Source organism: Larimichthys crocea, chromosome VIII (genome assembly GCF_000972845.2).
Source record: "Larimichthys crocea isolate SSNF chromosome VIII, L_crocea_2.0, whole genome shotgun sequence".
In the NCBI taxonomy this organism is placed as follows: domain Eukaryota; kingdom Metazoa; phylum Chordata; class Actinopteri; family Sciaenidae; genus Larimichthys; species Larimichthys crocea.
In genome coordinates, this window is record NC_040018.1 from 25,702,282 (window position 1) to 25,727,280 (window position 24,999).

The 24,999-nt window shown below is 39.0% G+C and overlaps 1 protein-coding gene across 3 annotated transcripts in view; it reads right to left on the reverse strand.

Annotated features, from left to right (window-relative positions):
- The window catches only part of cdh8 (cadherin 8), an 85,807-nt gene that overhangs the window by 8,795 nt on the left and 52,013 nt on the right, over window positions 1–24,999 (reverse strand). For all 3 annotated transcript variants that reach the window (XM_019254043.2, XM_010731974.3, XM_019254044.2), the window contains 5 exons: window positions 19,675–19,794; window positions 14,270–14,437; window positions 13,821–14,008; window positions 7,192–7,439; window positions 644–780 (listed from right to left, as the gene is read on the reverse strand). In XM_019254043.2, the coding sequence (XP_019109588.1) occupies window positions 644–780; window positions 7,192–7,439; window positions 13,821–14,008; window positions 14,270–14,437; window positions 19,675–19,794 (861 nt within the window). The remainder of the gene's footprint in view (window positions 1–643; window positions 781–7,191; window positions 7,440–13,820; window positions 14,009–14,269; window positions 14,438–19,674; window positions 19,795–24,999) is intronic.

The following is a 24,999-nucleotide window of genomic DNA, read 5'->3' on the forward strand; positions in this document are numbered from 1 at the left end:
GCAAGAGAGATTGGAAGAGGACAGGGAAAAAGTTACAAGCTGTGTCAATTTCTATTCCAGTAGCTTTAAGGGGTACATTAGGCTTTATCACAACATACAGCCCCCCTGAAACAATCTGTATGCAAATAAAGCCTTACATATGGTTTGAGCTGTTTGTAGCTCTGCCGGCAAGATTTTCTACGTAGTCAGTGAGTTTTGCGGTTCGCAGATGTTCTTTAATCTGTAATGGATGCTGGCGTTGGAGCAATCCACTCTGGAGCATGTCTTTAAAACTGTTTATTTGATACGTCTTAATGTTCTTGCACTTCCACAAATTGACTACTGAGCTGTTTAATTCAATCAAAACTCAGCAAATCAACGTATTAAATGCCTCTGTGGATTCAAATGCTAATTGTTTGTGCCATATTCTGGGAGCAATTAAAAGACATGGTTTACAAAGCGGTATACTGTTCAGCAGTGGTTTGTGTGTAGCAGGTCAGTGATTCCTTTGGCAAAAACAACTCACAAAGTCACTCTGAAAAAGAAGATATTGTACGTGCCTTGCTGAAATTCTCAGTTTGTAAAACTTTTCATGCCAATGAATGTCTAATTATAGGAACAATGTTCACAGCAGGGGTGAACAGAGTCAGGAGAGGTTACTTACTGACTTCTGTGGCAGTGACTGTGATGTTGTGCCACATGTCCGTCTCCCGGTCGAGTGGCTTGGCTAGTGTGATCTTCCCATCATCCACATTGATGTTGAACTGCCTCTCCAGGTCTGTGTGCCGATCGATGAAGTACCTGCAAAGAGAATCGATTATCAGAGTTTTGAGCCGAAACTCTTTGCAGTCCCTTGGGTGTTGTGGCTAGCAGGGCCTTATCCATCAAGAGAAACCTGTAGATTAATGCACATAAAAAATAAAAAATAAATGAAGGAAATCAATAATTATATGGGAAATAATTGGAGCCTTCACATGAGCAGCAGGGACCCTAATAAGGTCAGAGAAGCCCTCCCTCTGATCACAGTGATGCCTCCCTGCTGCAACAAAGACCATTAGTACATGTTGTGTCAGGGTAAGAGAGGGGGTCTTGATAACTCAGTTCGCTATCTGTCAACACTCAATGGCTCCCAAAAGCTATGCATTAATGACTTAGGACAATATTGTGCCCTAACAGCACAGGGGATAGGAGGAAACCAACCATGAGCCCGTTATGTATGACCATGTCTGATCTTATGCAAAATGATAGTACCAGTATTAGCTTTGTGTCAATAACGCAGCGCACTTCCTAAACTACTCAAACACTGTTTCAAAGAACAACTTCTCTTCTCCTAATTCTATTTCTCTGTGACCCCGCCTGTGACATACTGACTTTCTGAGTACAGTCTCAAAAATACAGTGGCAAGACATAAAACTCTCCAGAAAAAAAAAAAAAAAAACTCCAGTAGTGGGTATGAAATTGGAATGCACATAAAAGAGAATTTTCCGATGCCACTCGAAGCTGTGAAATCGCTCTTTCATGTTGCAACGTGCAGAGCGCCAATTCTGGGGACAAGCCCACACAAAACAGACTAAAAAAGAATCTGTCATTATGGGTCATCTTTGGTTTCACACGTTTCATTTGCCATTATGTGTGACTATCATAAACATCCTACTCATCCAAAACACAAGAACGCAGGGATTCACGTGAGCTAACTACAGCGTGTGCGGCGGCACAAGGGTTTCGATACCTCCAGGACAAATTGTCCTTGTTCCTTTCCTTCTCACTCTCACATCTTCCCTCACAATCTATTTGCTCACTGTACTTTTTTTTTCTTCTCCATCCAGCTGGGTCTCAAGCTCTTTCTAAATCCAATCCCCCTATCTAATTCTTTGCAGACCCCTTCCCCCACATAGACATCCCTCGACCACCAGACGCCCTGCTCACCCTGTCTCCCTTCCTTCCTAACCCCGGGTCTTGTACCATCTCACAGTGGAACCGCTCATCCCTATCAGTCTAGACCTGTTGGCAGGAGCCCTACAGTGTTTAGACACAAGAGAAAGGGAGGAAAGAACAGATACATAGGGATGGATAGAGAAATAGAGAAAGCGCATCAGGGAAAGACAAAGTCACAACAACAATTTATATGAAGGAGGATGCGGCTTATACAAGAATGGTAGGAAATTAAATAAATAAACCACTGGCCCAGATTCCAATTGTTGGGGAGATGTACCGAGCCGTGACATTTCCATTTTTGAGATGAAATGGTGTAAAATCCTCTAGACGCCGGGCTGGGAGAGGTCCATGCGGACCCCCAACACCCCCGCATCCAACCCCCCTTTCTCTTTCTCTCTTGGCCTGCAGACGCAGAGCACTTTCAAGACAGGCAGACAGCAGTAAGCCACCTGGGAGCAGCCTCTCTCCTGCAGACTGAGTGGATCCCAGTCAAACTCTGACAGCCTCACGTGGAAGCGAGGAGACAGACCCTGAAATGTTCTGCCACCTGTCACTCAAACTGACAACGTGATGTGAAAAGAATTAAAAGCAAATAAAAAATGATATCCAGTGTGATACGTGCGTAGTTTTCCTGAGTGTGATGTTAGAATGTGTGTGAATGCGCGCACCTATGACTGCGTGTGTGTGTGTATCGTCTCGTTTCAGCTTTGGTTTACTCTTCACAGGCCTTTAAACTGTGTTGGGCTGACCCCAGTCTAACAGTTAAACATCACGTAGACGCTGTTTGTGAAGCATTTTTACAACTGATGCAGCAGACATATAAAACTCAATCTCAATATAAAACAATATGCTAATCAAAATACGTCAGTGTGACAGAAGCTGTGCGTGGGAAAAAAAAAAAAAAAACTGCAATCAGTGAGATCATTATTCTTTTCTCCATTCATTTATGGTCCTTTTGTGCATTTCTTACAGATCACCTGTCAATCAAACAGTATGGCCAGGACGTCTTCTCTGTTAGACTTGCCTGTGGGTGGTTATCTTTTGTCTCTGTAGCCCCGTTGACTATCATTCCTCATGCTAACTACCCAGCGATCTTTCTTTTCCATTACATAATGTGTGTCAAATGATTTTCTCCAGGAAAGATGTACTAGACACTGCTCAGCAAGGGTAAAAGCTTTCATCAGGCCTAAATGTACAATAATAGCTCGTTAGTGTAAATGCTATCGTGCTACATCAGCCGGCAACAAGTAGCAACACAGAGTCCTATTATGAAAATTTTAAATTTAATCTTAAAATGAACAGTAAAATATTAAATTACCTTTTTTTTTTACTTATGTTGAAACCTCAGTGGAAGCACATAATGAACCAAGCTGGGAACACAACAACAAATTCACTGTGGCAGTCCACAACATCTGCTACCAGGTAACCTTGAGCATTTATCATGTTCCTGTAGAATAAGTGAATGACATGTTGCAAACTGACAATGATGGGACTTAACGAAAAAGCACTGAATTAACAAAGAAATCCTCTGTGACCTCTTGTGATATGGATTAATGTCAACAAGAGACACTACAGCCCACGTTAGTGTATTCAACATCAACTTAAAATTGCCATAATAAATTGCTGGAGTACCACTTTGATAAAAAAAAAAAAAAAATTGTCCCTGACAGAAAGTGTATGTTATTATTAATATAATATGAAAAGACATTACTTCACATAAGCTATTGGTCATACTAGATGAGCTGTGTCTTTGTTTTTTAAAGAGGAAATTCATTTGTTGTGTTGTCCTTTCAAAAATACAGTTTCACTTTAAATTTGGTTATTTAAGAATAATTTATTATTTAAAAATAATGTAATGTCAGCACTGCATTTGTCAACTTGTATTAGACATATAAATATACAGTGTATGTCATGAGTTAATGACAGAAGCCTAAAGGTTAAACAGCCAAGGAAAGGTTTCTGCAGATGAATGTGTGTTCTTTTTTTACACCTGCGTGCATATTAGATGTGGTGTGTATTTTGTTCTCTCTGTTACTCTGTTAGAGTGTGAATGTGTGTGAATGTGACTGAGTGCCTTTACAAGTTGGAGGGAGAAGAGGTGAAAAGATCAAGAACAAATGCATTTCTTTTTTTTCTTTTTTTCCTACACAGAACAAAATGCCTATGTGACATTCCTCCTTGTTATTAGGTCAGTAATTCCTCTGGGAGGATCACAGATGTAGAACTAATTTTTCCTGTCCCCTGCATGCTGACCGGTTGTGTTTTAACACTTTATTTTATTCGGGCTGGCTCTCAGGCTCTCTTTACCTGGGAGGTGATTTTCCTGGAGAGTCCAAAATAAATAATAAATTACAAATATATTGCAAGTGAAAAAAAAAAAGTCCTGAGCAATAAGCCGTATTAAATTTCCATCCATTTGAAAACCACCTCCTTTCCATGACTGCTTGTATTACCATATGCAGCATGTCTGCTGTCAGGTGTGCTAAAACAACATATGGGAGCCTGCAGAAAGAAACAACCTTTACAGAATTGCATTATGTTCCTGCAATTCCCCTCAACAATACAATAAAAAAAAGAAGAAAAGAAAAGGGAGAATGAAGACAAGGATTTTAACCACACCTGTTTAAAATCAGATTTTGGCAATGTCACAGTACTATTATTTTGGAGTGAAATACAGCCATGCCTGCTCATGTCATACAGCCATAGTGATGGCCAGATGTCACATTGCTTTTTATTTGTGATCAGTCAGGTAGAAAACGACAGAGCACAGGCTCCAGAGCGAAGCAATACTGAGGGAGTATTTCATGGAGTGCACCTGAAATGTTGTTGGTTGGATGCATTAAGTACAGCTAAGGGGTTGTTTGTCTCCTGAGAGCAGAGGACATGGCAACCCACCAGAGCACTCGCCCCGAGTGGTTTAGACTCAGACTGGTTTTGTCTGGTCCAGCTGGAGGGGGGATTGAGACGGAGAGCGATTCTAATCAAAGGGGTCGACTGGAGAGCTTGTTTAGGTGGTGGTCAGGACAAAGTCCACATTAATTCTGCTATTACTGCTGCCACTCCTCCAGTATAGATCCACTTTCAATGACTGCAGCTTTCTTTTAGGGCACTCACTTTCTTACCAACTGTTGAAGGAGAACATTAAAGAATAAAAGAAGAGATTTGTCGGCTGCTAATGAGTATTATTTACGGGTAATTCAAGTGTAAAGATCAACAAGCTGCATGTGTCCTCATTCACTATTGTTTTCACTATTGCAGCAGTGTATACACTGCAAACTTTGGCTAATTGTCTAATGAGGTCTTTGTCCAGATTATCACTAAGAAGATACTTAGGATCTTGTCAGATGTATTTTCGAAGCTGCAGCTTTTATCAGGCCAAAGCTCAAAGTTACAGGCTGATACAAACCCTAGCTGGAAGTAAAATCAAATGGTTTTCTTGTGAGGGTGATGCATCATATGAAGCCCTTAATGACAAAAGTTTGTCTCATCTCATTCCCCACAAAGAAAACACTTGACATCTGTGAGAGATCACACTCATCTTGAAAATTTACAGGGGGGATAAAAATTGTACATTTGGACTTCAAAGAAAATCACATGGTAAGGTACAAGTTGAAACAAAATGCAAACTAGGGAGAAAATGTCTGTGTGTGTGTGTAATCTTTGAGCACTGATTTCCAATCCTGATGATCAGCGGCTTTACAGGAGTTGGCAGATGATTAATGCAACACTGTTACTACTGTTACTCTCTCAAAATAAAATGAAATGTTTGGAAATGATCTTTATTAAAAAAATTCTAACAGCTCTTTAAAGCATAAAGAGCTCTATTCTACTTCCCTCTACTCTCTACTCTACTATTGTACGTCCCTGCAGTGGCTTTTTATTCTTTATTCTTTTTGGGGGGGATGGGGTGAGGGGGGTCTGACAGTCACACAAAGCCCTTGAGCAACAATCCATCCTGAAAATAACACCTCCACAAAATTGTAAAATTAGTGATTAAAAGCATAATGAACAGTGTGAGTGTAAGTGAATGACCTCAGGACAGATTTTAAAAAAAAATAAATAATAAAAAAAGAAAGAGAAATAGACTGCACAAAAAGACAAATGACCCTATGCATAAAAATGACAGTCTATGACTCAATTTGCACTTGTATCTTGCTCAAAACATTTAACTAGTGCCAAGACAGGGTGTTGATATCTGGACAGCTTCATGACATCAAATAAGAGAGATCATGTCAGCAGGGTTCTGCCATTTGCATGCACACTCATTCAGTCACTTTTTTTTTTCCAATAAAGATGCACTGAAGGAGGCAGATAACTAGGAAGCAAACAAAGATAACTGAATATGCATATAACAAAACATTTTTTAATTTTAATGATGACTTTTATAAATTTGAGATGTAAAAAAAACAAAACAAAACAGTAATTTACCAAACTGGTCTCACTAACTTTGACTCTTTGCTTCCTCTAACACAGACTTGTTTAACACACAGAGGAAGCACCATGACACAAAATAAGGACAGCGAGAGGCAAAAAGATACTATTATACATAAAATATACTTCTTTTTTTTTTTTTTTTTTTTACCAGGGGAGGGACATCACGCAACCTCAGGGCTCAATTCCTTTTGGCAATCTCATCACTAAACATGAGGATGCCACCAGAAAAGGGGGAGAAAAAAAAGAAAAGAGTAAAATAAACCAGCCCTGCTCTATAGCCTCAGCCAATCTATGAAACCCAGCCTGCTCTCTGCTCGTCATGCAATTACACACAACCTGTTGAGTGTTGTCCCGGGAATGCGGTCAGCAAGTCACTAGAGAATTAATGAAATGCCAAGATGGAGGGAGAGAAATTGCCTGTATAACCTATCCTCAAGGTGCCCTTGTGGTATTTCCAAGAATAAGTCACACAAGAGGAGAATATAGCAGGACTGGTCACACATTGAAAAAGAAAGTTGTGCTGCCTTCAACTCATAATCTACTTCTTTTTTTTTTTGTACATCTGTGGAAATGAGCGCTTCCTCACTGCTAATGGCACTACCAGAGACTCCAAAGGTCACATACATGAAGAGGTTTAATTGCATGCCTCAATGTCAAGGTTTTTATTAAAACAACTCATTATGGCCTGAAAAGGCTCATTTGTTAACCTATTCTCTCCATCAGCTTTTTTTTTCTTTTTCAAGTTTTGTTACTGTATTTCTCTGTTCAGTCATGGCATTTGGTTAAGAACTAAAGTTTCAGGCTTATTTTTAAAAGCTCTGTTCACTTTATTCACTTTCTTACCTGACAAGGCTCCCAGAAGAGTCCGGATCCCTGGCGGTGACTGTCCCTATGACCGTGTTAATGGGAGCGTTCTCATTCACTTCCAGAAAGTACATGGGTTTGGAGAAAACAGGAGGTTCATCAGAATCTTCTACCACGATCTTTACTGTAGCTGTGTCCTTGAAGGGTCCATTGCTGCCCGGCTCAAAGCGAGTGTTTGTGGCTTCAACTTTCAAGGTGTAGGCTCTCTTGCTCTCATAGTCTATGGGCTGTAAACAGGAAGGGAGGACACAAAAAGAGGGAAATCATGCCCTTATGCTCAACAATGTTTATCTGACAACTATAGGCCTACTTTTCAGATTAATGTCCACAGTGGAATCTTGCTGAATTTCTCAAACCAGTCAAAGAATTAGGCCAATATACATTTTTCAACACGCTTTGTTACAGAGAATCTTCTAGAACGATCGCTTCCCTACCTAAACAGAATATTTTATGATATAAGCTATTACTATGGGATAAAATGAGTAACTCCTAGTAACTAATGACTCAATATACTGTAGTTGGGTACAGAAATGGCTGTACAAATGTGTGGGACACATGAATTATAGTTGTTAGTCATCAAGGGGTTAAAAAAGTCAGACAGCTGAAAGCATGTGTTACAAATAATGTGGGTGCAACAGGGAGGGTGTAATGAAAGTGTCATTATAGAGAGTGTATAGAATACAGTGTTTCTGGATTGTGACCCATACTACAAGTAGAGATTTTGGCTTTCTGCTGCTTAGATTCTTTCTTTTTTTTTCTGTATTACTTGGCTAAAATGAAAAAAATATAATTTTAACAGTTAAACCTGTAAACATTTGTTTTGTGATATTGCTACTTACGCACATTTGGCCCCAAATTAACAAGTATTTTTTTTCACTACTGTTAAAATTAGCTTTTTTACTCAAAGGACCAGTGTGTAGGACTTAGTGGCATCTAGCGGTGCAGTCCTCCTGTTCCAAGTTTGAGGGCACAAACTACATTGCCGAAAAACACAAATGACCCTATCCTATAAGAATCAGTGTTTTTTTCTCAGTTCTGGGCAACTGCAGAAACACATACACAAACACAAACACACACACAAGAGGACATTTATCAATATGAAAGGCTTATTCTAAGGTAACAAATGCATAACAATTCTCATTTTTAGGTGATTATACACATAATTATGCATATTTAATTCCATTTCTGCCATATTCTGCAAATTCCACACTGGACCTTTCTACAATATGATCATGATTTTAACATCATATGCATCTTAACCAGTATGAAAGAATTGGCATTTACAGGGATTCACATTTTTCTAATTTTAAAGGTCCAGTGTGTAAGATTTAGAAGTATATATTCGCAGGAATGGAATATAATATTCATTAGTATGTTTTCTTTAGTGTATAATCACCTGAATATAGAATTGTTGTGTTTTCGTTGTCTCAAAATTAACCCTTTATATCTACAGTGAGAGCGGGTCCTCTTCCATGGAGTCCGCCATGTTGATTTTTGCCATTTTTCTACAGTAGCCCAGAACAGACAAACTAATCACTAATCTTGCTTTATTTGTTATGTTTGCAACTTCACTGCTGGATGCCACTAAGTCCTACACACTGGACCTTTAAAGAAGATGATTTGTGTAAGATTTCAATATATCTAACTTTGATGCCAACATGCTGCTACACCATCCCCACCCCTGCACAGACCCAACCGGGGGGAACAATGTATGAGATGAGGCGAGTGAGCCTCCATACTGTAAACTATGTTTAGCTTTATCAACTAAAAAGAATCACATCATTATAATCATTTAAAAGAAGATGCAATCCCAAACTTACACACACAGGAGGCTTTAATCTCAAGAGATGGAGTTTGTGAGTGGCTGTGATAATGCCTATATGCTATTTGTTTATTACAGCAAACAGAATTTATTTGATCCTCATTTTGATCTAAATCAATGTTATTGTGATTTTCAGTTTTGGAAATATTTATCGTCTTTATCGGCATGAAATGACATAAATCTCTCTGCTAATGCTTTCAGTGACAGCAGATTATTGGAGCTTTTATGCTGCTACCTCAACCAGATCACATAAAATAGATGAGAACAGGTGCTTATTCAAGACTATCAACAAAAAGCATAATTTTCCAACAAGAAATAAAAATATTTCGTAGAGAACATATCACTGTGTGACTGACATATCTGTTTAATTACTATTTTCAATTGCTGTACAGAATTTCCATTACAGATGGCTCATCATTAATATTTAAAAGACAGAGGAGAGTCACAATTTTACTCTCTTGGCATCTCCGAGGACATCCCAGACTGTCACAATTTCATTCTGAATCACCTCTGGTCGCTCTCATACTACTAGAATAATGGGATCAAGTCACTTCCACGCTCCATAACCAGGATTTATAGGGAAATCAAAACTGGGCCTTGCCGCTTGAGGGGATAGGAGCTGGCTTGGGGAGAGAGGAGTACTAAGAAGAGGGATATGAACAAAACGAGAAATGTATTCAGTTAGTGAAAGCGGGAGAGAGTGAGAGGAATAGTCCCTTAGGTCAGACAGGACCAGTGCTGAGTGCTCAGGGGGGAAGAGAGGGCAGGAGGGTGGGGGGTCGTCTGGGGGTCCAGCTGTGAGACAGTAGCAGCAGCCAGGGGGACGTGGGAGGCGACCCATGGCTTTGACTTCCACACTGCTATATTCCTGGCATCAGGGCACAAGCAGACAGACCGAAGCCCCTGAAGCCTCTCCAAGCCCCAGTCCTCCATGGTGAAGCTATTTGGAACACTTTCATTATTAACCTCCCCTCCTTCTTCTCCTCCTCCCCCTCCCTCTTTTCTTCACTCCTGACACCCAACCTCCACCCCGATTCCTCCTCTCCTCTCTCTCTCTCTCTCTCTCTCTCTCTCTCTCTGATCCTGCAGTCTGTGCTGACAAAGTAAATGGTGTGGCAGGACCTCAAGCCAATGGATTACACTTAAATTCAGATGGTAGTGGAGAGTAAGCATGTTATTGTGGCTAGAGAGTCAAAATGATTATATGAAAATGCAGAGATGGGAATTAATATTGAATTATCGTTTTAAAGTAATTTATTGGTACAATCATTGTTTTTTACTGGTTGGTGTCCAAAAATGTGAATCTAACTGGAACTATATTTTTTAGGCATGTTGTTTCAATTTTTATTTTCACACAAATGCTGGTGACTAATGACTACAGTCAAATCTGAATATTGTAATTCTAGCCATTCCACTGGCAAATGGTATGAACCAACACTGGGTATGGCATACTGGAAATTGTACAAAATTCCATTTTAAAAATTAAAACTGCATAGTCTCATAAAAACTAAGAGATGTTTGTTATCGGGGCAGGATAATCAGCTATAACCACAACACTTGATGGAAGTCCAACATTCACTCTACTTTTATCTTTATTTTGTCCTGAGACAAAATCACTTTCGAGCTGCTAAATGAAAGGCTGTGAGCCGTAAATAAATAGTTAGACTACGCTAAAATGCTCCATAGCTGAGGGAAAATTTAGAGGTGAATGCTAAATCCCTGTGGTCACAATGAGCTCAGTAATTTGATATTTCTTAATTATAATATATATATATATATTATTATATATATAGAGTATATATATATCTATATTATATATATTATATATTATATCTATCTCTATATCTATATATATATAATAAAGTTTTGTGAGTTTTTTTTGCTAGTTGTATTTCACCTTTAAGTAGTATAGAACATATATTACATATATATTTTAGCACTCCATATTTAATACATCCAGGAAAATTGGCTCAGATTGCTTTGCTCCTACCTTAATAACACATTTCAGTATCATTCCCACTTGGCAGTGTGCAGAAACAATTCATTGTATTTGTTCCAAGTGTCATAACATAGGGAGAGGAAAGGGGAGAGAATACCCATGGAATTAGAAAACAAGTCATATTTTGACCTGTTCAAATTATTAATTCAATGAATGCACATAGTGCTTTGACTGAATATTCCAGGGAGAGCCACTCAGATTTTTATCAGTATGCATGGCACTGCTGTTGTACAGCTAAGGTTGATTGTTAACAGATTCATGAATGCAAAAGGAAAACAGTAGAGCTATTTTCAAGACATTTTGGAGCCAAGGTTGCATAGCAAGTTTCCAGTCTTATATGATCTCAGTAAACAATATGGCTTAACTGAATGAGACTAAATTTCTAAATGGGGGACAACAGACTCATTGCTCAGCAACAAAGAAGCATTCTCGTTTCCCCTGTGTTAAAAGCCCCTCACCGTTGTGTCCCAGCCCACAACCATGCTGTGTCATTTTTTCGGTTTCTCTCAAGCGTTAGCATCAAATCAGTATGTACACACAGGCCATTTAGAGACTTCAAAGTTCAGCGTTGGCTGCAGGGGTGAAAGCTCAGCATCCCACTAACATCCCTCGACAGGCCTGGGGGCTGGCAGATAAAAAGCTTAAAACCCAAACAGCAAAGCATCTCTCCCCTGTTTGTGCCTCTCCAGCCTCAGTTAGATCAATGTGTTTTAACCTTGCCGCAAAGGATCTTTAATAATTCCAATTCCACGTTATATGGTGTATAGACACGTACAACTGTCGACAGGGACAGGGTGTGTTGGGGAAAGAGTTACTGAATCTTCTCTCCTGTCACCCTCGTTGGAGGATAACACTGGCGAGGATGCTGAACAAAAGAGCAAAACATAACAATTGTTCCTTTTAACGCATCTCAACTTGAGACGCTGTCGTCTGGAGGGATGCAAAAACACTAAGTGTGCAAATGCCTTGCTACTTTCCCAACATGTTATCATCTATCCTGCTTTAGTAATGTAGGCAACCAACTCAGAGCTACAGAGAGAGAGCTAAGCAGACATGGGAAGAGCGAGTCTCTCCGCGGGACATGGAAGTGGAGGTTGCCTAAAAGACTAACACATCTGACATTTGCTTTGTCAACTGTTAGAGATTTTATGACTTTCTGTCAAGTTTGTTCTCCAGCACTGATGTTTTCTTTAGTGGCAGTGAATAGTAGTCCCGACAGATTGCCTTAGCTCTTATACATTCCACCTCCCACACAGTTCATTGTTCACACTTTGACAAAGTCACACCACACGTCCTTGGGGTAATGTCATTTTACCTCACAACACAATGGCCCTCTACAATTGAGTGATGTATAGCTTCTCTCTACAGACACTGTACCCACCATGACTCAAGACTTAAGAATGCCCATCCATCAGTCAAGTGTATGATTTAATATATGCAAACATTCCCAGCCAAGCAGAGCATTTACAGACTTATATAGAATACATGCATGTATAAGCATGTGATTTGGTATCTTTGATGTGTGCAAATTTCTGTTTTATTTTCCACAAATGTCCTTGAGATACGGCTATGTCTAACCTTGCTTGCAGGACACAATGTTATTAAAATGCATTGCTGTTTTCAAGTGAAAGTTTCACACACTTCCATATTGAGCAAAATATGGGATTTGGTGCTCTAAATGACTACAGGCAAGCAATGGTATACAGGATCAAACCTCTGGAGATTTTATCCTGGAGGAAATATTCATACTGCGTTTGTACTGCATATCTACAAACATATTACATTGTGTGAAAATCACTGAGATCCTGGGATAATATCAGCAGCAAAGGACAAGGCCCCTGTTATACTTTCGAATTAGCTGATGAATGCAATGCTACTGATGCAAACACATTGTACCCTGCTATTATACGCTAATGTTTGCCTCAAGGTTAGAAATTCAGGTTTTGTGATCGGAACGTGGCTAGCTTGCTTTCCTCAGGACCATACACCTGGGAACATCTTGATGAACAAGTTTAATGAGCATTGTCTTTTCTTTTTGTGAACGACCACTGTTCCCTTGAGCAAGGCAATTAACCAGCAACTGCTTCACTGAAGTTACCTTGGGGCCAGCAGCTCTAACATGTTGATGTGTTAGAATTGCAAAGAACAACAGGCAACTTTAGATTCAGCCCATCTGTTCTTATAGTGATGGTAATGTGGGTATCAGCAAAACTGAATTTAACCAAAGTTACAATGAGGGCTGAAACAATTTACAATGTGTAACAATTTGCCTTGAGCTGAGACAGCTACATCTAAATGGGCAAGACTGTAAAGTGAAAATAAGATTATCTTTTCTATAAAAAACAAAAAAGGATTTCAGATCTCTTAGTTTCTTCTGCAGAATTTTTTACATTTGCTTTTTCAGCAACAATAGAAAACTCATACTTATGAATAAAAATCAGTTATTTGAATATTGTTACCTTCGTAGATATTTTAAATGGAATAAAAGTAGGTTTCAGCAATATATCATGATATATCAAAATTTCTGCTTATGTTTAGAATGAATATGACTTTTAGGGCTCAGACCAGCCAGGATAACTGTACGGCTATTCTTCATCACCACCATCACCAAGGACAAGATGACTTCTGTTTCATTCTCCTTTCTGGACATACTTTGGTAAGTAAGTTTAAAAGTTTTTCTTTAATTAATTTCTAAAACTAACTACCTTTCTCCATGTAGCTCTTGCAGCCTGAATAAGACATTCAACTAACGGTCACTGTATTAGCCATTTTCATATTCTGCATTACCTTTTTCAGTCGAAGAATTCCTTCTTGTGTCTGCGCGTCTGTAATAATCTCAAACATGCCTTGGTCATCTCCCTCCACAATGCTGTATGTTGACTTGGAATTCTCACCGATGTCTCTATCATTTGCTTTCACCTTGCCACCCATTTTCTCTGTCGGTAAGTCTTCAGGGATCACAAACTCATACAAACCTGGGGAGAGGGGAACAGACATTGCCTTTTCTAGCCATTTTCAGAAATGTTGATCAAATTAGACAAAATTATGTAAGAATATTACACTACTACATCATCATTATACATTACTGCGGTTAGAGGAATTGGTTTCCAAGAAGCTTGTTTGATGAAATTTACAAAATAACTTTTTTTTTTCCCAATTATGGCCAATCAGAGCAGCAGTAATTTGTTTCTCTTCCTAATTTGATTTGGGATATTTAAGGTGGTGACGTTACTCACTTTTAGAGAACTTTGGTGGATTGTCGTTGATGTCCGTGAGGGTGACGGTGACAGTCGTAGTTCCAGACAAGCCCCCCATGTGACCTCCCATGTCCTTAGCCTGAATGACCACCAGGTACTCCTCTCTCATCTCCCGATCCATCCCATGGAGAGCAACTTTTATGGTCGCTGGAGGTGGAAACAGTTCATAACACATTAATGCAATTATAAACATGACTGATATACTCTGCACATCATTTTAATGATGCTCATGCAACTATGCACAGGCAAGCACAAGTGAGGCATACTGTAACCTTCACATCCACCTTACTCCTATTATTTTAGACCATGACTTTACAAATCAAGGTCTCCATACCAACCACAGGTAAAACATTTTATGCAGGTTCATTCTATTAAAAAGTATGGTCTGTTTTAGCATGGCAAGGTGGTCATGATTGAGCCTGCCCCAGCACTGAAAATCAGCTGTATTTGTTTTCAAATGTGTTGTTCCGTAGTCTGCAGTCATTTGTATTCTGATTGAGTGTGAATTATGCTGTCTGTCTTGTATAATCTTGAATATTGTATGCAGAATGGACCTTATTGACTCTGCCACAGCGCTGAATATAAAAAGGGCTCAGCACTGGCATATACGGATAATCCACTCAGGAAACAGAGGCCTGCAGGATCATCAAATGAATATAAAACCCCTCATAAAAGCCAGGCTTTGGCGTGACACCCTGCCGTGGTCCTGAGCTGCTTCAGACAATGAGAATATGCTTGGCTATGATGAAAAATGTGGGAGGGGTTAGGATGTTGTCTGTGCCTGCATTTTCTATCCTTGAGATAGATTTTCCTTAGAGATGCAGCACAATTTCAGGGTCAGCTTCGCTTTTGGAGGTCACGCACAACACTGATGATCCAAACAATCAGAGGATGTGATGGAGAAGAGTTATTTTAAACAAAATAGCTACCTCTCATGTGAGACTGCATTGGAAAAAGAAGCAATAACCTTGTTCATATAATTTATATATCTTAAATAGATGTTGGGGCCAGTGGTATAACATTGTGAATGTAGTACTGTAATAGATCCCAGAACACAATAACCTATTTTATAAATGAATGTCCTCGTTTAAAGATCTTTCAAAAAGCTACAGAGTGTTAACACAAGATAGTCCGTCATATTTTTTATTTGACCTATTTTACTACTAATACTGCTACTACCAAGCATAATTATGATTATAATACAGACAATTAATAACACAGATAGCCAATTTTACAGAGAATCTGAAGGTGTTCTCAGAGAGGAGAAAGAAGAGAGGTTTTCTAAGCACTCTTAAGCAGGGCCAGGAGAAATGGAATATTAAAAAAACATTATTTAGTCAGGCATAATAGTTCCCAGGTTTAAGGAAATATAAAGCAAAACAGTTATTAATTGAAGCAGCACATAGCTATGAGATGTAGTGTATCATCTCACTTGTCTTTGACAGAACATACAATCAGTATCAAAAAAAGACAAACGACTTTGTTTCTCTTATTCTAATATTTGCTCTGCTTGTGTAATTGATCAACTTTATGCATGCGCGTGAGCAACATTAATAGTCTACATATACTTATAAGCAGTAAAAATGTGCAACAAGTCTAATTTTAGCACAAGCTCTGGCATCAACAAGGTAGGCCTACCTATCCTCTAGTCAGTCAAACAATGAATCCATATATAAAAAGAGCAACACAAACAAGTCACTCATACTCCCTCTTCCATGCATGCCCCCACACACACACACGCACACACACACACACACACACGCACACACACACACACACACACACACAAACATAATTCAGTCATCCTGCTAGAAGCAACACTCTCATCTCTGTTGATCATCGTTAATTATTCAAATTAATTCCTAATCACTGAAAAGGGAGGATAGACAAACACTCATTTCCATAGATATTTGCTTCAACTTTTTTTCTTTTTTCACCGACCATTAACCAAGTGATGAATTGGGGCATGATGTTTATTTATTTATTGAATGCTTTTCACTTCCAATATGACGTTGTAAGTGTCAAATGCATTCTAATGGTTGTTTTCCCCTTACCTTTTATTTTTCATTAACATTCATTAAAACATCTGGCTCACTTGAATGAGCCATCTGCATGTGCTCTGCAATCAGACAAAGCATGAATGCTAATCCTTAAATTGTCCGTTCCGTGGGTTTTCTATAGCCACGTTCCGGCTGCAGATGCTTCACGATTGTTCGCGCCTATAGCGGTAAGGATGAGCCCAATTTCTATGTGTCGAACTCAGTGTTCATCCTAATTATGTACATAAATTTTGAGACTTCTTTTTTTTTTTTTACGCTTGTTTATTGTTTGCTGTTTTCCAAATAGTGAGCAGTCGATTTCCATCTCATTTCTTATTAATGTAATTTCGCCATTATTTAATCATATTGCTTACAGACACATGTTAAAAAGTCAGCTGAAAAAAGCAATTAAAGATCCAATCTGGAATCTGTTTTGAGATATCTTTATGCATGATGACCCTGCTGAAGAGTTTGCCTTGTGAAAGGAAGAAGTAATTATCATTATTGTTATTATTATTATTATTATTTCGAATTCATAACACAGTGTTACACAGCAGCATATGAGAACTGGCCCATTTAGTATTTAGGACGTCCAATCACACAACTCAGCAATGCCCAGCTCTGCTCATATGAATTTTATAATTTGGTAGTTTTAATAATGAAATTCATGCAGCCCATTGTTGAACCATACAGTATATCATTAATGATTAGTTGACCCAGCTTAAACTAGGACAAGCATGGTAGAGAAAGCATTGCATTCGTCTTGACGTATCCCACTGATACAGACAAACTTTTGTCCTCACTAACCTGAAGCCTTGTCTATACTTCCTGTTGTGAAAGGCTAGATGCGTATCAGTCTTACTAGGCACTGTCATGACTGCAAGTAATATTGTGTGTGTATTATACTTTCTTTTTGTGATGTCATTAACTGTTGTCTGACAAGCCTGACAAAGATCTGAGATCAAAATGTTACCTTATTAAATTTATCGGGAGTCACTGACACAATGTGCTGATCTTATTTCTGTTCAGCATATGAGCCGTGCAGCTGTTTCCTTTCTGTTTTAACTTATTCAAATGTTTGCCTTACCATTTGGCTGCATTATGTCATGTTTCTAATTAAAACTATACTCTCCTCATTTTGGTTGTAATGCTCCCAGAAATACACATTTTAATAATAAACACGCATACTGTTCGTGTTTTCAAACATAAGTCTGCGTGAGTGTGCAGCTGTAGAAAGAAAGGGAGCCAGTCTGCGAGCCTGTGAGTGTGAGTTAACAGCAGACTCATGCAGTGATAATCTACAAGCATAAAAAAACAGATGGGCTGAGTTACCTGCAGTCCTGTTGTTACACAACTTTTAAACAACAACCAACATTGTCAGCTCGCTCGTAGCATGCATTTGCTAATGTTGTCCCTGATGGGCTTGCTGAAAAGAGGTGGTTACATAATAATGTAGGTATTTATACCATACAGCGGTGAACACACTCGCTAACATAGTTGCCTGTGGTCTTCTGATTTTAGTTTTTCTCCTGTAAATACTTTTTTTTTTTTTGTCCTCTCAGAAACTGCATGCATCTTTCCTTGTATGTGAACACCTACTTGGCAGTGGACCAGATTCTTTAGCCTAATGCACAGCAACAGAGTGAGATCACCTCAGGTAGGCCAGCAGGTGGGGAAGCTATTGCATTTCCACCTGCTGGAACCTGTACAACCTGTAACACCTGGCAGCGGTGTAACTGTACATTACAAAATCCAGCCACTCATTTACTGCTGCCACCTCTGTCTTTTTTTTTTTCAGTCTCATTCAAATGTGCATTATCGGCAGCACAGAGAGCTCTGCTGCCAAAATTCAAGCAACATTATAAATGTATTCAAATTGCCTTAAATCTATACATATTACTAAAATATTAATGAACTGTAGTAAAAAAAAAATGATCAGACTTCACGGCCAAAAGGAACGACTGATTTCATAAATCAGTTTTTTTTAATCGATTAGAGGAGATCTTCAAATTAATAATTATCTATTTAATTTTTTTTTTTTTTTATCATCTACATAACTGTCAATCTCTCTGACTTCAATTTTGGTTTGTATATAATTTCTGTCCAAATAACAGTTTAGATTTTTAAATGGATTATTCTGTTCAAGAAGTCATACAAATAGCTCAAGGCATGAATGAAAACGTATCTGTCTGCCTGAAATTATTAAAATCCACAAGTTTGAGGAGGGCAGAGACTTTTTAGAAATCCTTGATACTTCAGATGACTAAGAATAGTTTGGGTCAGCATCTGTCAACATTTGTAATACTACCATAATAACTACTGTGACAAAATGACACTAATAAGATATGAACTATTGTTTGAGTGAATGTTAAAGTATTTATCTCAATAATACAAACTTGTATCAGAATTTTCCACTCATACAACTGACTATGCTTTCCATTCCACTGCATACAGCTTATTCAAAAGTGGCCGCAGCAATCAACAATCAGTTGCTTGTGGGGGTCTGATAGTTTAGATAGTTTGGTCCTGACAGCTTGCATGCTTGAGGTCAGACCTCGCAGTAAATATTTGCACCATTCATGTACAATAAGTTGACCCTCCTAAAGTCAGCTTATTCTTAACAGTCAGTTGGATGTACAGTATTTACCCTGAGATAAGCCACAACTTGACCCAGGGTAACCTTGTAAGCTCATTTATCTAAGCTGAAGGAGGTGATGAAAAAGGACAGAGGTTTAAATACTAAAGAGGTTCTGGTCTGATGTACCTGCCCCGGCCTAGAAGAAAAAAGACTATTGAAATAATCCTCAGATGTAATCATTGTCTCACTGTAAAGACTTTATTTCTTTCCTTTTTTGTCCCATTCTGGGCGTGGCATTCATTCATTACATTCTGTAATACATTATGCTCTCCATTGGTTAGAAACAGACAAAGGATTTGCACGCCGTATTAATAGCACCCATTAAATTTAATGAAGCAATGTTTCGATCTCACAGAAATCTTCGTCAGGCTTTGTCAGGCAAACAATGAATAACGGCACAAAGAGCTTTGGTGTCCTCCTTTTGTGTCCCCCTCTTTTAAAGTCATAGTGATCACACTGGACCTCTGTATTAGTGTGTGTATAGTATTTAGTATGCCATTTAGAGTGAAATACTTGGCCCTCCTGCACAGGTGACTCTTGAATCCAAGGTGTCAAACATGCTTCGAAATGGCCTCCATTATGTGCTGCTATGTCTTCTGTAATCAAATTTTAGTTGGAGGGAAACAACCCTGACAACGTTTGTGCCCACAGAACAGAGATTACCGGTAAGATTAGAATTGTAAAACACAGCACAGAACTGCACTTACCTGAGTTGGGGTCTATGGAGAAATATGGTTGTCCCTCCAGTATGCTGTAGACTAGTTTAGCGCTGTTCCCGTACACTGGATCATCAGCATCTGTAGCTGTTACCCGGGTAACTGGGGTACCTGTGGGGCACAAAGACAGCGTTATGAACTATAACTCTATAGGCAATCATCACTACATAGCTGTGAACTGACTTCTGGAAGTGCTGAGCCAATCAGGATGAGACAGTTTAACCCAATGTGGGGTTGATTTGTTCAAAAATACGATCCCGTCTGTATCGGATGTTCACAACACATTGCCATATGTGTTTTTTTCTGAAATAGCAGCAGCATACATGACACCTGACTTATTTTTTTTTCCCCCTGTATTTTTAATTGAATAGGTAAGAAACTGTATTTGACATATTAAGATGTGGAGGGCTAAACATCAGCAGAATTTTGTGGTTCACTTGTTTTTAAAATAAAGTTTCTCCCTAGCTACAGCCTCCCTCTAATATCTCATAATAATATACCACTTGAATTGGTGCAATTTAATAATAAAAAAAATTTGATGCATAAAGAATTTCACATGGTGTACTAACTCTCACAATTTCCACCAAATTTCAACATAGATATTATGGCAAAAATAGAATAATAGTCTCAAACACTGCAGCCACGCTATTTTTGAACGAACTGTCACTCAGCAAATGAGCTGGGCACAGGCGGCAGTTCTGTGAAATACAAAGGTGGAAATAAAAAAAATAAATCTTGTAGGAGACAAATTTAAAAAAAAAAAATCCTTCAATGTTTTTCAACAAATTTCACACTCCCCTCCCTCCAGCACACAACCGTGCCTCGATAATCTCTTGTACAGTCTTAACCACAATGAAATAAACAAATACTTCTTTAGCTTGACATCAAAACAACATATCTGAATGAGCGTGTGTGTACTGCGCTACCCCATGCACATAATTTGTGTGTACGGTTCTGGCGTCAAAGTGTCAATTACTTGAGGCAAATGTGACATGACTTCAGATGAAATATGGTATAATGGGTGTTTGGACTAACTGAGCAAAACCAGTCATGTCAGCGTTGATTAGTCATTTAGCCTCTTGTAATGCTAGCTTCTGCTGGACATATTAGCTAGTGTGCAAATCAACATGACAGTGATGGATGTGTCGCATACGTATTGTAACACAGCAGAGTAAGTAACTGTATCACCATTCTAATGGGCGTGTGTGCATACTTTATACTATTGTGTCCTCAAAAACTCTAGTATATGATCCAAAAGTTTTGCTGCATTAAGCTTGAAAAAACTCAAACTGTTAAAGGTTATAAGATACCTGAATGTATGTCTTTGAGCTTTTGAGCAAAATTCGACAAAAGCCTCAGAAAGAAAAACACTTTACCTTCTGAGAAGAGTTTGCTCAATTAAAAGTTTGGCTATAGGATAATGTAACTGTTGGCACTAATCCGGTATTATGCCTTTAACACTAGAGCAATTAGCTATTACCTTCACCCCAACAATACTCAATGTAGCAGAAATGTGTCTCTTTATTAAACCAACTCTCTGAGGTTTGCAGAAAATGTATGCAAGGTCCTTCATCAATATATCAGCTAAATGCTCAGGGCAAATCAGACAATTCAATCAACCATTCAGGGCTCTATTATGGGGTGGTGACCCCTGCTGTTGTGGCAGTGGCCTTCCGGTGGGATTTCGGTCTGTGGGCTAGGTTTGGTGATTGGGGCACCTGAGCCCATTGCCCTGAGATTATAAAGGATGATTCATTGTCTCTCTCCCTCTCCAGCAGACGTTCGTGGAGTGGTGTGGCAGCTGCAGGGTTAACCCTTATTTTCCTTTTTAGTTAAATGCACTTGACAACACACATTCACCACATTTTACACACATGCACACCCTACACCACTGATAACTACTGACGTCCACATCCCATTTGTAACATTTGTTCTATTTTCCGTTGCTTTATGTTAAATAAAAACAACTGTGCAACTCCGGTTCTATCATGGCCCAAAGATCCAGGTTGTGACAAAACTGAATATAAACAGACTTATTCATCTATTTTAATTCACAGTGACCCAGCTCTTTATCAGTCTCACTATGAGGGAGGGTATATGAGAGAAGGAGGCAGAGAAAATAAGCTGACAGTGAGCAACACACTGGCAGGAAGCTACAGATGGTATGGTAATTGTTTCTGTGAAAGATGTTTAGAGGTGTTCTGACAACAAAGAGAGACGTCCCTCGTCGCCGACGGCACAGGTCCTGCCACAGGCACCTATGTCTGTCCGATGCTGACAAAAAGCTTGAAGTAAAGACCTGTGCCAAGTATGTGTTTTGGCTTCGATATTGTGATTCAGAGGTTTCAGTCTTTAATTAAAACATGAAAATAAAAAGTGCCAGATGTGTTGGAAACAGTCCCTGCCTAGTCTGTAGTGTGTAACCCATAAGTCAGCCATATATGCTGTTGATGTATAGTCTTTTGCTGTCTCTACAAACGCTGAAATAACCCCAGGCTGATCTGCTGACCAATGCACTGGACCAATGCAGTTGCATCTAACCTACAAGAAGTTAAAAAAGCAAACCCCTGGGAATACAAATGTTGTCTCCAAACCAAAGCATCCCAGTGTGACCGCTGCAAAACAGAAAGGGCTTTTCATAAATTGCACTATGAAGACATGTTTTTCAGACCCATGTGGTACAGTTTTTTTAACTTATCTGTGTCTTTATGACGCCAGCTACATGTGTCAACCATTGATTAATAGTCAACGCAGTGTCTACGGTCTTGTGACAGCGAAACAAAGCAAAAAGCCACCTTTGCACTCTAACTGGAGTAGCAGTTTCACTGTTGCAACCCAATTATTTCACACTGAGAGAGCCTCAAGTGGTCCTCTGAGACAGAGGTGTTCCAGTAATTCATTGTCTTATGATGACCCATGCTGTTGTGTTGCCAAAGCTTACCTTGTAAATTTCAAACTGCTTGTTACACCCCATGCCTTTTGCAGTGTTTAGATCACAGCAGATCAATGAGCTCTCTCCGTATTTCTGCTTGCTGTGATAACAGTGGCAAAAAAACAGCATGTTAGAACTTGATGTCAGCTGCTGATAGACTTGGAATTTTCTCTACTTGAATCCACTTAAGTGCCACTCGGGTCACTTAATCTCAATTTGCATGGAATAAATAGTGAGCATGTTATTCTAGTCATCACATTTCAGTAGCTATTTATACCGTATATCATAAGCTGCATGTTTGCTGCTGAAAATATCACATTACTTTCAATCTACACACCATATAGGATGACACCTCAGTATGACATTATCCATGCGTGCTCACCAGAGTTCTGCCTACCATGGCATAATGCAAAAAGATTCCCACAAACATGTTAAATTATATAATAAAAATAATAAAATATCAAATAAATTGGTTGACAGAATAAAGGGAAATATAATTATAGAAATTGTGTCCCAAATGTGTGGAATAATCCAAATTGTTGCACTCATGCAGCACATTATATCCTGTATGCCGTACTGTAGGTGTTTGCCAATTATCAAATGAATAAAATGAGAGACAGCTAAGGAAATTGCACCTCCTTTTTTTTCACAGATACAGAGCCTTATCTGCCTTAAAGTTAAATTACTAGCACTATAGAGGGAGAAGGCAGTCATCTACACATCCCTAATTATGAAAAGTACCTTCGCACTTCTAAAAGGTGTCTGACTATTGCAAACAGGCTTTATAAATTCAGTTACACTATGGACTGAAGTGGAGGGTAGGAAAAAATCTTCATAAAAACAGTGGAACCGGTGAAGCATGAAATAGCTCCCTCTTTCTTTCCCTCCCACAGGGGTAAAATGCTCCTCACCACCCCTGATAAAAAAATGAGGGATTAGGAAAGCTAGTGTTTTGGTCCTGTTTCAAATCAGCGCAGATTAGCTTGTCCTTCCCCTTGATAATGCACAGAAATTTCAGGGACACTGCAGAAATGGATGCAGCTGTAGGCCGGGCAATGGGTACAGAAACTCAATTGTAGGAGGAATATTGTCTCTGGCTTTTATTCGAAGCCTGTAAGCATTGTGGCGATTACAATAATAGCAACACAATACCGATAAACTTCTAGGGATGAAAAAGCTGAATGGTTGCTAAAAACAAAAACCATGCAGGGAGGAATTAGGTATGTAAAAAAGCTTACAGAATACAGAGTGGTGTTTTGTGCAGTCCACAGCTTTTGTATCTTTTTTTGCCTGAAAAATGTTACTTCCATTCTTGGTCAGACCTGTTAGAGATGTGCAAGTAGGTGCAATCATGCTATTTCCTGTCTAAATGGATTAGTCTCACTTCTCTCCTGCTGTCTAGCAGATGTCCAGACACTGAAAGATTGCATATGACCTGGGAAAGCAAATCCCCCTCTGTTGGTTTGGGCAGTAGCCCACAGAGTGACACGCATTAAACATGTATGAAAATACAGCTTGCTTTTACGGTTGTTTTCACACACTAAGTGTAATCTCATTAATCACGCCCTGTAGTTCACAGGATTTAATACCACACCAATAATATAAACACACATCATTTCCAAAGGATGCCATTACTGTATATGAGGCATTTCCATCAAATTTACAGCTGTTGTTTTTTGTTTGAAGGGCCTATGGTTTCTAGAATAAAGACACGGGGGTCTTGCCTTTCCGTTTTATCAGCCGACAGAAATAATAGGGCACACACTTCCTATTTACTCTGTACACTGGCCCCGTGATAGGAAATCAATAGGAATCTTCCTTGAACCAGAGAGGGGATAAATTGGGAGATGCAGCCCGATGTGACACACAATGGCTGCAGAAGGACATTGCAGCTTATTTCTCAAACACATTATCTCACAACACAGCTTCATCTGTATAGCCTTCTTATTTCCTTAGAAGTATTGCAAGGATAATCAAACAGTGGAAGGTCATAAAGATGTAGCTTTGAGACATCGTGTGATGCTCATTTGCAGACACGTACTGTAGGCTGGGTGGCACGCGGCAGGAACGGAAGTGAATTTACAAACGCTGTTCTTGTCTACAGCCTTATCTGCAAACAGAATTTTTTTTAGATTTGTCAGGAGTATCTCTGACATTTAAATAAAGTCAGTTGACATACAGCAAAGTGTCCAAAATATAAAATTTTAAGATGATGTTAGTACCTTTAAAAAAATGCTGCTTGATGAAAATGAAATGAAAATAAGGAAGACTATTTTCAAAGTAACACATTTGTTTGGAACCATGTGGGATGGGCCCCCACACACAATTAAGTGTCTTAGAAACTGTATGAAATAAAACACCAAACTACTGTACAAAGAAATATT